This window comes from Symsagittifera roscoffensis, chromosome 9, assembly GCF_963678635.1.
Source record: "Symsagittifera roscoffensis chromosome 9, txSymRosc1.1, whole genome shotgun sequence".
NCBI lineage: Eukaryota > Metazoa > Xenacoelomorpha > Acoela > Convolutidae > Symsagittifera > Symsagittifera roscoffensis.
In genome coordinates, this window is record NC_087070.1 from 18,818,984 (window position 1) to 18,832,657 (window position 13,674).

Sequence of the window (13,674 nt, forward strand, 5' to 3'; positions counted from 1 at the left end):
AATCAAACTCGAACTTTTGGCTGAGAAAAGTAAGCTCGAAATGAGAACTAAATTTCAAGATGTTGAAAGAGTAGTGAATGAGCGGATGTCGAAAATTTTCCAAGAGTTGAATGAAAGATGTCGAAATCTTCCAACTGAAAACTTTGAATACGAAGATGAATGTATAGAAGATACAGAGGAAACTGATATGTCAACTCAGTTTTTGAGAATGCAGAAAAATCAGCTGATTGATTTGAAACAAAATCTGGAGAGGTATGTTAACACGTTACCTGTATTTGGGTTTAACAGTGGAAGATATGATCTGAACTTGATCAAGAGCTATCTGATTCCCTACTTAATCGATGATAAGGAAGCTGAACCTATGGTTATCAAAAAGGCTAACAATTTCATATTCTTCAAGTTTGGAGATATACAGTTTCTCGATATCATGAAATTTTTGGGTGGAGCAACATCTCTAGACTCCTTTCTTTAAGCTTACAAAGCCAGTGAGACAAAAGGGTTTTTCCCTTATGAGTGGTTTGACAGTCCAGACAAGCTCGAGAGTGAAGAATTACCTCCATACGAAGCCTTTTTCAGTAAACTGAGAAACAACAACCCTCTTGATAAAGACTTTAAGGAATACCAGAACCTGAAGTCAAGTGGACTTGATGAGCAGCAAGCACTAAAGAAACTTCAAATCAGGTCAGTACCTGCATCCGGATGGGATAATTACAAATATTTACAGGAGATTTGGCAGAAACATGGAATGACTACATTTAAAGATTTTTTGCAGTGGTACAACAACAAAGATGTTGTTCCAACCCTTGACGCAATGCAAAAAATGGTTCAGTTTTATCATCAGAAAGAAATTGATATGTTTAAACTTGGATGTACTCTTCCAAATCTGGCAAATATTTTTCTTCACAAATCAACCAATGAAAAATTCTACCCTTTTTGCGAAAGTGATAGAGATTTGTGCGAGAAAATTAGAGAGGATATGACGGGGTGACTGTGGTTAAGTTGAAATTATTGTATTTAGAGCTGAGAGAGGAGGTAGTTGACGGTAGTTAAATTGAAAATAAAATGATTTTTAGTTAAGAGAGAGTGGTACCTTCAACTGGAATGTGTGGGTTTAACCAATCAGAATGAATTTTCCTTATTTGGATTGTAGTCGTGTCCAATCAGATTTCAAATTCCTTTTATGGAATTCTTATAGAAAACTCATGTCCAATTGGAAACAAAGCTCCATTTTATACATTGTCGTTTCCAATCACAAAAATGTTCATTTTTGTTCAAGTTGTTGTATCCAATCAGAGGATCCTTTTAAGGACTTAAGTCTTCCAAATAAGTAAAAATGTACACAAAAGCAATCGCAAAATTAAATGACCAAAAGTTGTTTTCTGTAAAAATAAGAAATATTGCTGATATAAGTAACGAAAGAAGAAAAATTAATAAAAGTAGCATCTCTGCAAGTCTTCTCATCAAGTTAACTGAATTTTTTGTATATAATCGATAAGAAATTGCTGATTTTTCAGCAGATAATCAAGTTTTTGATTTTGATGTAGATTTGAGACGATAACTCAAAGTTGATGAATTTTTCAAAGCAAATCTCTGGAACTCTAATACCAAAACTGATCATGCAAGATTTTGAACTTTGAAAATCTTTATAAAAATGGAGGAATAAAGAACTTTGCTGGGGAGTTTTAACAAATTTGCGAGTTGGATATGGAATAAAAAGAGTCTTTGAAATATTATCGTACGATTTTTTTATTAACTTCAAATTTTTTAAAATAGTTAAAATTTCTTCCTATCAAGTGTAACTCAGCTGTAAGTTTATAGCTTTGATACGCAATATGTGGATCAAAAATAAACTCTTTGATTGAGTACGTTTCTCTAAAGAGACCTTTACTTAGCCGGAGAACTCTATTTTGGACAACATAAACGTCCAAAAAATTGTGAAAAAAGTAAGAATCTACATCTATTTCATCAATAAGGAAATCACACGGAATATTTTCTTTTTTCTTGTAGAGTAATTCGAGGAAGTTCAAATGCTTTTTAATTGACATTCTTCAAAAATGAATATTTTGGATCCAAAGTTATGACTAGAAACTGCTTAGTTCTGATTGGTTGAAAATTTTTCTGGAAAATTCTAGAACTTTCAAAGGAATGACGTCATTACCATAAAAGGAAAATTGCGTGGGTGTTGACGTCACTTCTATTCATAGAATGACGTCCTTACCATAAAAAGAAAATTGCGCAGGCTGTGACGTCACTTCTATTCAAAGGTTGACGTCATTACCGTAAAAGGATTATTGCGTAGGCGTCATTGATAGTATAAATACACTTATTTTGTTGGGTTAAATCATTCATTTTGTTTGCCAATCAGAAACAGTCAATTGAATTTTACTTAAAATTTTACATTTTGTTACTTCACGAAAAGTGAGAATTTCATTCGATTGGTACTTTAAGTTTTTAAATTTGCAACATTTCAAAGGTCCCAATTTTTTTAGATAATGCCTGCCCTTAACCGAAACGAGAAAGTCAAATGTGACGAATGTGGTCAGGAATACAGGAGAGCCGATAATGCGAGACATCAAAAAAGATGTGCTAAAGGAGTTGTTTCTTGTCCTGAATAAAGTATTCCACTTACAATCAACAAGAAATGAGCTATCATATGGCTAAGAAGCATGCTCAACCAAGTTCGAAGCAGTCGACGGTTTGTTCTTCTTGTGAATAAGAGTTCCCCAGTTACTACTCTCTCCAACAACATCGGAGAAAGGAACATGGAGTAAAACAACGGAAACCCAGTGATACGGTGGCAGACTTGAACAAGATTTTGGAGGAGGAAGGGGAAGATGGAGAGAAACTCAAAGAGGAGTTGAGTGCTTGTCAGCATTTCTTGGTGGACACTGAGATGGAGAATGAGAGGCATAAGATATTTAACTTTCAAATGTCAAAGTTAGATACCAAGATTATCAACGAGAAGCTTGAAGAAGTCTTCAACAAGCTAGATTCCGCTGCAAAAATTAATATTGCTCTTGGATTTATTCTCCGTAATGTCGAAACGGGAGAATATCGGTATTACTATGCACACGAAAACAATACTTTGTTCGAAAAATCGCATTTACTGTGTACGAAAGCGGATTTGATTACAATCCAGGGAAAAGTTGAAAAGTTTGATATCGTGGAGCAATGCACCCAAGCACGTCAGAACACAAAAGTGGAGGTTCAAGTTGATCACAAATGTTACTATTTTTGCTGCACTACTGAAAAAAACATCCCAATGGGATGTCCAGACTCTGTGTTGCCTGAACCCTTACTGAAAAACCATTCAGTAAATTGTCTTTTATCGGACAAAAATAAACAACCATACAAAGATCATCTTTGTCTTTTCCGTGCGTTAACAATGTATTTGCATGGTCATAGTAACCTCGATGCTCATACATCTCAACTATTTACAGAGTTTATATCAAAATCTGGATACGATCCGAAGAACTTTCTCGGAGTTGCCATTGATGATTTGCCTCTTGTAGAGGAAATAGTTGAACGAAACATATTCATTTATGATTTTGACATTCAAGAAGGAGAATTTGTTGGAGAATTAGCGAGGCGAATTATTGGAAAATTTGAAAAAACCGTGAAATTGCTAAGATTCAACAACCATATCATTCACACGAATGATATTGATTCCTTCTTCAGGTGTTTTCGATGTCCTAGCTGTGACTGTTTCCTCAACAGATCAGACAACTTCAACAGACATCTTATGTCTTGTAAAGATAGAGTGCGACACATTTATCCAAAGAATGTATATACACTTCGAGAAACGCTATTTGAAAAGTTGGAAGGTTTCAATATCCCAGTTTCGAAAGATAACACACTATTCAACAACCTAGCCATTTTCGATTTTGAGTCGATATGTGTTCCATCAGATGAACTGAAAGCTACCCAAACAACAACTTGGATTGGAAAACACGTTCCAATTTCTGTATCAATATCCTCGAACCTGATAGATGAACCAATTTTTCTTTATAACAAGGATCCGCAAAAGCTTATTATCGATTTTGTAATCAAACTCGAACTTTTGGCTGAGAAAAGTAAGCTCGAAATGAGAACTAAATTTCAAGATGTTGAAAGAGTAGTGAATGAGCGGATGTCGAAAATTTTCCAAGAGTTGAATGAAAGATGTCGAAATCTTCCAACTGAAAACTTTGAATACGAAGATGAATGTATAGAAGATACAGAGGAAACTGATATGTCAACTCAGTTTTTGAGAATGCAGAAAAATCAGCTGATTGATTTGAAACAAAATCTGGAGAGGTATGTTAACACGTTACCTGTATTTGGGTTTAACAGTGGAAGATATGATCTGAACTTGATCAAGAGCTATCTGATTCCCTACTTAATCGATGATAAGGAAGCTGAACCTATGGTTATCAAAAAGGCTAACAATTTCATATTCTTCAAGTTTGGAGATATACAGTTTCTCGATATCATGAAATTTTTGGGTGGAGCAACATCTCTAGACTCCTTTCTTTAAGCTTACAAAGCCAGTGAGACAAAAGGGTTTTTCCCTTATGAGTGGTTTGACAGTCCAGACAAGCTCGAGAGTGAAGAATTACCTCCATACGAAGCCTTTTTCAGTAAACTGAGAAACAACAACCCTCTTGATAAAGACTTTAAGGAATACCAGAACCTGAAGTCAAGTGGACTTGATGAGCAGCAAGCACTAAAGAAACTTCAAATCAGGTCAGTACCTGCATCCGGATGGGATAATTACAAATATTTACAGGAGATTTGGCAGAAACATGGAATGACTACATTTAAAGATTTTTTGCAGTGGTACAACAACAAAGATGTTGTTCCAACCCTTGACGCAATGCAAAAAATGGTTCAGTTTTATCATCAGAAAGAAATTGATATGTTTAAACTTGGATGTACTCTTCCAAATCTGGCAAATATTTTTCTTCACAAATCAACCAATGAAAAATTCTACCCTTTTTGCGAAAGTGATAGAGATTTGTGCGAGAAAATTAGAGAGGATATGACGGGGTGACTGTGGTTAAGTTGAAATTATTGTATTTAGAGCTGAGAGAGGAGGTAGTTGACGGTAGTTAAATTGAAAATAAAATGATTTTTAGTTAAGAGAGAGTGGTACCTTCAACTGGAATGTGTGGGTTTAACCAATCAGAATGAATTTTCCTTATTTGGATTGTAATCGTGTCCAATCAGATTTCAAATTCCTTTTATGGAATTCTTATAGAAAACTCATGTCCAATTGGAAACAAAGCTCCATTTTATACATTGTCGTTTCCAATCACAAAAATGTTCATTTTTGTTCAAGTTGTTGTATCCAATCAGAGGATCCTTTTAAGGACTTAAGTCTTCCAAATAAGTAAAAATGTACACAAAAGCAATCGCAAAATTAAATGACCAAAAGTTGTTTTCTGTAAAAATAAGAAATATTGCTGATATAAGTAACGAAAGAAGAAAAATTAATAAAAGTAGCATCTCTGCAAGTCTTCTCATCAAGTTAACTGAATTTTTTGTATATAATCGATAAGAAATTGCTGATTTTTTAGCAGATAATCAAGTTTTTTGATTTTGATGTAGATTTGAGACGATAACTCAAAGTTGATGAATTTTTCAAAGCAAATCTCTGGAACTCTAATACCAAAACTGATCATGCAAGATTTTGAACTTTGAAAATCTTTATAAAAATGGAGGAATAAAGAACTTTGCTGGGGAGTTTTAACAAATTTGCGAGTTGGATATGGAATAAAAAGAGTCTTTGAAATATTATCGTACGATTTTTTTATTAACTTCAAATTTTTTAAAATAGTTAAAATTTCTTCCTATCAAGTGTAACTCAGCTGTAAGTTTATAGCTTTGATACGCAATATGTGGATCAAAAATAAACTCTTTGATTGAGTACGTTTCTCTAAAGAGACCTTTACTTAGCCGGAGAACTCTATTTTGGACAACATAAACGTCCAAAAAATTGTGAAAAAAGTAAGAATCTACATCTATTTCATCAATAAGGAAATCACACGGAATATTTTCTTTTTTCTTGTAGAGTAATTCGAGGAAGTTCAAATGCTTTTTAATTGACATTCTTCAAAAATGAATATTTTGGATCCAAAGTTATGACTAGAAACTGCTTAGTTCTGATTGGTTGAAAATTTTTCTGGAAAATTCTAGAACTTTCAAAGGAATGACGTCATTACCATAAAAGGAAAATTGCGTGGGTGTTGACGTCACTTCTATTCATAGAATGACGTCCTTACCATAAAAAGAAAATTGCGCAGGCTGTGACGTCACTTCTATTCAAAGGTTGACGTCATTACCGTAAAAGGATTATTGCGTAGGCGTCATTGATAGTATAAATACACTTATTTTGTTGGGTTAAATCATTCATTTTGTTTGCCAATCAGAAACAATCAATTGAATTTTACTTAAAATTTTACATTTTGTTACTTCACGAAAAGTGAGAATTTCATTCGATTGGTACTTTAAGTTTTTAAATTTGCAACATTTCAAAGGTCCCAATTGTTTTAGATAATGCCTGCCCTTAACCGAAACGAGAAAGTCAAATGTGACGAATGTGGTCAGGAATACAGGAGAGCCGATAATGCGAGACATCAAAAAAGATGTGCTAAAGGAGTTGTTTCTTGTCCTGAATAAAGTATTCCACTTACAATCAACAAGAAATGAGCTATCATATGGCTAAGAAGCATGCTCAACCAAGTTCGAAGCAGTCGACGGTTTGTTCTTCTTGTGAATAAGAGTTCCCCAGTTACTACTCTCTCCAACAACATCGGAGAAAGGAACTTGGAGTAAAACAACGGAAACCCAGTGATACGGTGGCAGACTTGAACAAGATTTTGGAGGAGGAAGGGGAAGATGGAGAGAAACTCAAAGAGGAGTTGAGTGCTTGTCAGCATTTCTTGGTGGACACTGAGATGGAGAATGGGAGGCATAAGATATTTAACTTTCAAATGTCAAAGTTAGATACCAAGATTATCAACGAGAAGCTTGAAGAAGTCTTCAACAAGCTAGATTCCGCTGCAAAAATTAATATTGCTCTTGGATTTATTCTCCGTAATGTCGAAACGGGAGAATATCGGTATTACTATGCACACGAAAACAATACTTTGTTCGAAAAATCGCATTTACTGTGTACGAAAGCGGATTTGATTACAATCCAGGGAAAAGTTGAAAAGTTTGATATCGTGGAGCAATGCACCCAAGCACGTCAGAACACAAAAGTGGAGGTTCAAGTTGATCACAAATGTTACTATTTTTGCTGCACTACTGAAAAAAACATCCCAATGGGATGTCCAGACTCTGTGTTGCCTGAACCCTTACTGAAAAACCATTCAGTAAATTGTCTTTTATCGGACAAAAATAAACAACCATACAAAGATCATCTTTGTCTTTTCCGTGCGTTAACAATGTATTTGCATGGTCATAGTAACCTCGATGCTCATACATCTCAACTATTTACAGAGTTTATATCAAAATCTGGATACGATCCGAAGAACTTTCTCGGAGTTGCCATTGATGATTTGCCTCTTGTAGAGGAAATAGTTGAACGAAACATATTCATTTATGATTTTGACATTCAAGAAGGAGAATTTGTTGGAGAATTAGCGAGGCGAATTATTGGAAAATTTGAAAAAACCGTGAAATTGCTAAGATTCAACAACCATATCATTCACACGAATGATATTGATTCCTTCTTCAGGTGTTTTCGATGTCCTAGCTGTGACTGTTTCCTCAACAGATCAGACAACTTCAACAGACATCTTATGTCTTGTAAAGATAGAGTGCGACACATTTATCCAAAGAATGTATATACACTTCGAGAAACGCTATTTGAAAAGTTGGAAGGTTTCAATATCCCAGTTTCGAAAGATAACACACTATTCAACAACCTAGCCATTTTCGATTTTGAGTCGATATGTGTTCCATCAGATGAACTGAAAGCTACCCAAACAACAACTTGGATTGGAAAACACGTTCCAATTTCTGTATCAATATCCTCGAACCTGATAGATGAACCAATTTTTCTTTATAACAAGGATCCGCAAAAGCTTATTATCGATTTTGTAATCAAACTCGAACTTTTGGCTGAGAAAAGTAAGCTCGAAATGAGAACTAAATTTCAAGATGTTGAAAGAGTAGTGAATGAGCGGATGTCGAAAATTTTCCAAGAGTTGAATGAAAGATGTCGAAATCTTCCAACTGAAAACTTTGAATACGAAGATGAATGTATAGAAGATACAGAGGAAACTGATATGTCAACTCAGTTTTTGAGAATGCAGAAAAATCAGCTGATTGATTTGAAACAAAATCTGGAGAGGTATGTTAACACGTTACCTGTATTTGGGTTTAACAGTGGAAGATATGATCTGAACTTGATCAAGAGCTATCTGATTCCCTACTTAATCGATGATAAGGAAGCTGAACCTATGGTTATCAAAAAGGCTAACAATTTCATATTCTTCAAGTTTGGAGATATACAGTTTCTCGATATCATGAAATTTTTGGGTGGAGCAACATCTCTAGACTCCTTTCTTTAAGCTTACAAAGCCAGTGAGACAAAAGGGTTTTTCCCTTATGAGTGGTTTGACAGTCCAGACAAGCTCGAGAGTGAAGAATTACCTCCATACGAAGCCTTTTTCAGTAAACTGAGAAACAACAACCCTCTTGATAAAGACTTTAAGGAATACCAGAACCTGAAGTCAAGTGGACTTGATGAGCAGCAAGCACTAAAGAAACTTCAAATCAGGTCAGTACCTGCATCCGGATGGGATAATTACAAATATTTACAGGAGATTTGGCAGAAACATGGAATGACTACATTTAAAGATTTTTTGCAGTGGTACAACAACAAAGATGTTGTTCCAACCCTTGACGCAATGCAAAAAATGGTTCAGTTTTATCATCAGAAAGAAATTGATATGTTTAAACTTGGATGTACTCTTCCAAATCTGGCAAATATTTTTCTTCACAAATCAACCAATGAAAAATTCTACCCTTTTTGCGAAAGTGATAGAGATTTGTGCGAGAAAATTAGAGAGGATATGACGGGTGGACCATCAATTGTGTTTACTCGAAAAGCTGTTGTGGATGAAACCTTTATCCGGGATTCATCAAATGTCTGCAAATCAATTGTTGGAATTGATGCAAGCCAGCTCTATCCCTATTCAATGTGTCAAAACATGCCAACAGGATTGTACACAAGATGGGAGTTTGATTCCGATATGCAAAAATTCAAAGCTAGACATAACCGATCTCGCAATTTTGAGAACATGGTCATGTCTTACTACCAAGAAACCAGACCAGAATGTAGAATTGAGAGCTTCCACACATCTGGAAATCAAAAGAAAATTGACTGTTTCAATGTTGATGGACATTGCAATCACTGCAAAACAGTGTTTGAAGCAATGGGATGCTATTACCATTTTTGTCTTTGCCAGGAGACTCGTTCCTCACTTAACGATGAAGATATTGAGAGAGGAAACAAAAGGAGAGAGATGGATGACTTGAGACGTGAATATATTCGCGAAAGAGGATACAAAATCGAAGAGATGTGGGAATGTGAGTGGTGGCAAAACTTCAAAACGAACAAAAAAATAAAGAATCATATCCGATCCAACTTTCCCTACAAAAGACCTCTCTTCACTGATTCTTTATTGGAAAAAATAAGAGATGGATCTCTTTATGGCTATATTCAGTGCGAATTAGTTGTTCCAGACGAACTGAAAGCAAAATTTTCTAATTTTCCTCCAATTTTTAAAAACACTGATGTTGGAAGAAATGACATTGGGGAATATATGCAAAATTATGCCATTGAAAATGATCTTCTGAAGCATCCCCAGCGTATGCTAATATCTAGTTTCAAACTAGAAAATGGTTCCATCATTACTCCTCTTTTCAATTTCTACATGGAACTTGGCTTACAGTGTACAAAAGTTTACCGCTTTGTACAGTATCTCCCTCGAAAATGCTTCAACAAATTTGTTCAGTCGGTTGTTGATGCTAGAAGGGAAGGAGATGAGAACCCTTTATCCGGTGTTGTTGCAGAGACTATGAAGCTTTTAGGTAATTCATCCTACGGTTACCAGATAATGGACAGATCGAGACATACGATCACAAAGTATTTGAATGATGAGAAAACACACAAAGCAATTAATGAACCTCTCTTCAAACGATTGAACACTGTTCAGAAAGACTTGTACGAGATTGAGTTACTAAAGTCAATAATTGAGCACAAAGAACCCATAATAGTCGGATTTTTCATTCTGAGAATGCTTGAGCTTTACATCAATTTTTTTGACAAATTTTTTGATGTAAATAAGTTCGAGGAATTAGAAATGGACACGGACTCGCTGTATTTAGCTCTTGCTGAGGAAAATTTGTATGATTGTATTCGTCCGGAGAAAAAAGGTGACTGGGAAAAATTGAGAGAAAAAGATTGCAGAGATTCATTCAGAGCAGATTCAAAAACAAACTTTTTTTCACGAACATGTTGTAGCGTTCACATGAAGCACGATAAACGAGAGCGTGGTCTGTTCAAAGAAGAATTTAGGTGTACGGAGATGTGTACGGAGATGACAACAAATCAGACAAAATGAAGTTTAGCAGCAAAGGATTGAATAAAAGAATTCTAGAGGAATCCGGTGATGGACCTATGGAAAAATACAGGAAAGTACTCGACGAAGCAATCAACTTGACTTCAACAAACAGAGGATTTAGAACCATTAATCATATGGTTGCTACATACGAGCAAACAAAGAAGGGATTGAGCTACTTTTACCCTAAAAGACAAGTTCAGGATGACGGAATACACACAAAACCTTTGAACTTGTAAATAACTGATGGTGTAATAGCATTCAATTCAGTATTGATTAAGTAACTGTAAACTTGTGGTTAAATGATTATACGAAGCAGTGATTTATATACTTTCTTTGTAATTTAAACTTTTTTTTTCAAAAAACATGACTTTTTTCGATGTCTCTGTAGGTTCAGAATAGATTCAGATAGGTAGAAAGTAAAAGTATCAAATAAATTTTTATTAGATCAAATTAAACTAAATCTTATCGTGTTTTGAATTTTTTCGAAAAAATTTTTTTGATAAAAATTCCGAGTTTTTGCACAAAAACTCTTACCATTGACTCAGCATGCACCAAAAAAACTAAATACATAATCTTAATTCTACAATCTACACGTAATTAACAATTAATTGTTCCCAATTAGGTAACGCGCGCCCAGATTTTTGTGAAAAAATTAGACATTTTCGCGCAAAAACCAAAAAAATTACGTTGTCTTAACATTATCTTACCATCACACAAACCATAAAACCATACTATCGGTATTCCCCATCTTAATACATTGTAGACTCTATACCCAATCTTAATACAAGCTGGCGGACCGGATGCTCTATTCCCCATCTTTATACATGGGGGTCCGCCACCTCCCCCTCCCCCCCCCTGATCACCTCACCCTTCTACTACTAATATCGCTTTTATTGTTCAATTCAATTGAGATTCTTAGTTGAACTCTCCTTGAATTGAACAAAAAAACCAGTTAATTACACAAATGAAAGGTTAAATAAGGAAAATTTTGGATAGATTTGATTAATTTTACTTTCTCAAAAATTACGATTAGTTATAATAATTTCCCGAGAAATCAGAAGTTTCAATATCGATTCAGCTAATATGAGTTTTATATGTTCAGAGCATTATATAAAGCAATTTTTAGCTCAAATTAGAGTAAATTTTATCGTATTTCATTATTTTGAGAGAAAATTGTGGAAAAATCCATATTTTTATTCAAAGTATTGTATCACTGTCTCAACATGATGCCAATTAAATTACAATTTGAGGTTAGTTTTAAACTCTACACGTATCCATATTTTTTCAATTAGATCAGAAGCAACAAAAAATTGGCCAAAACGTTGAGATTTTTGCAATTTTTTCCAAAAATTTGAAATTTTTGCAATTTTTTCGAAAAATTTTGAAATTTTTGCAATTTTTTCCAAAAACTGGAAAATTTGCAATTTTTTCCAAAAACTTTGAAATTTTTGCAATTTTTTCCAAAAACTGAAATTTTTGCAATTTTTTTCCAAAAATTTGACTTTTTAAAAATTTTCAGTAGGTTTCAGCATAGTTTAAGCTAGATTGAGTGCAATTTCAAAAAAAGGATTCATCCAATAAAATAATTATTAAATTAAATTATATCAAATCTTATTATGTTTTGAAATTTTTTGAATGAAAAAAAATTCCAATTTTTTGCACATCTTACCATTGACCTACCATGAACCAATAAAAAAAAAACCTTCATTACAAAATCTACACGTAATATTCAAAAATATTACACAAAATACCGTTTTTCTTACCATTCTTTTACCATCACACTGAAACCTTACCATTCCCTATCTTAAAACATTGGGAAACCTATTACCTATGTTAAAACAATGAATTTTCAACCCTTATACATAAGGATATCTATACACTATCCTAATAATTGGGAAATCTAAACACTATCTTAAAACATGGTTAAAACGGGCACCAACATTTTTTCTGAATATTACCATCTCAAACCTTACCATCTATATACAAAGGAAACCTAATCCCTATCTTAATACATGGGGACATCAGCGTGATCACTTGATTACGCACTGGATATCACAATATGGTTATCCGATGACATTCCAATCGGACAATGGGAAGGCATTCGTGGGGGACCTGACAAAAGAACTAATGAGAAGATCCCACATTGCACAGGCTCATTCAACGACCTACCATCCACAAACGAATCGATAAGTGGACTGACAGAACAGAACACTAGTGAATATGCTCCGGGTGTATTGCTCAAAATTTATGACTGATTGGGGTAAAAATCTGCCGCAGGTGGTGGGCGCGTATAACAGCACGCAACACTCAACAACGAGGGGATTGGTCCTTTCATGATGTTAACAGGTAGAGAGAGAGAGAGAGAGAGAGAGAGAGAGAGAGAGAGAGAGTGATGCCCCTGACATTCTTCTATCCGGAGTTGGAGGGAAAGAAGACGTCGCATCAGGCATAAGTGAAGGAAGCAGTCAGGAGACAACAGGAACTGAACGAGCTGTGCAGACGGAACACAGCACGGGCACAGATGAGACAGCGGAAGAAGTACGATGAAAAATATTTCAAGCGAAGCCGTATGCTGTGGGACAATACGTCTGGGTATTCCAGAACATCATACCTCCAAAAGGGACGAAGATGCTATTGAAGAAATGGAGAGAGCCGTTCATGATAACAGAAGTGAAGCAGCAGGGTCGGTTCTATCGCTTGAGTACAGGGCGTGTGGCACTACGAAAACCTGAAGCCTCACGTCCCATCTCCGGAAGATTGTTGCGTACCACAGAACTTGGAAGGACTCGAGTATCTACTGGTCTAATATTCTTAAGGCTAGAGAAAGGGGGAGGCAAGAGTCGGAGAAAAGGGATCTGGACAAAGAAGTCGAGTCAGTGATGATGGTGACGACACTCCCGAGAAGAATTGCGCTACCTAAGAGAGGGCTGAAGTTAACGGGTTAGAGTTGCAGAGCCAGCTGGGGCGAACTTGGGAAAACTTGCTGCTGGAGTATTTTGAAGATGCGATGAGAGCACCCTCGTCGCAACCATCATTATTGGCGAATCCTTTTGTC

General features: G+C 35.2%; 1 protein-coding gene across 1 annotated transcript; it reads left to right on the forward strand.

Moving 5' to 3' along the window:
* Positions 1-40: 40 nt before the first annotated feature.
* On the forward strand, positions 41-13,166 carry LOC134854739 (uncharacterized). The gene is made up of 7 exons (XM_063871098.1): positions 41-252; positions 526-681; positions 2,728-3,185; positions 4,104-4,296; positions 4,570-4,725; positions 6,773-7,250; positions 12,966-13,166. The coding sequence occupies exons 1-7, from the start codon at positions 41-43 to the stop codon at positions 13,164-13,166; spliced, it is 1,854 nt and encodes a 617-aa protein (XP_063727168.1).
* Positions 13,167-13,674: the final 508 nt, after the last annotated feature.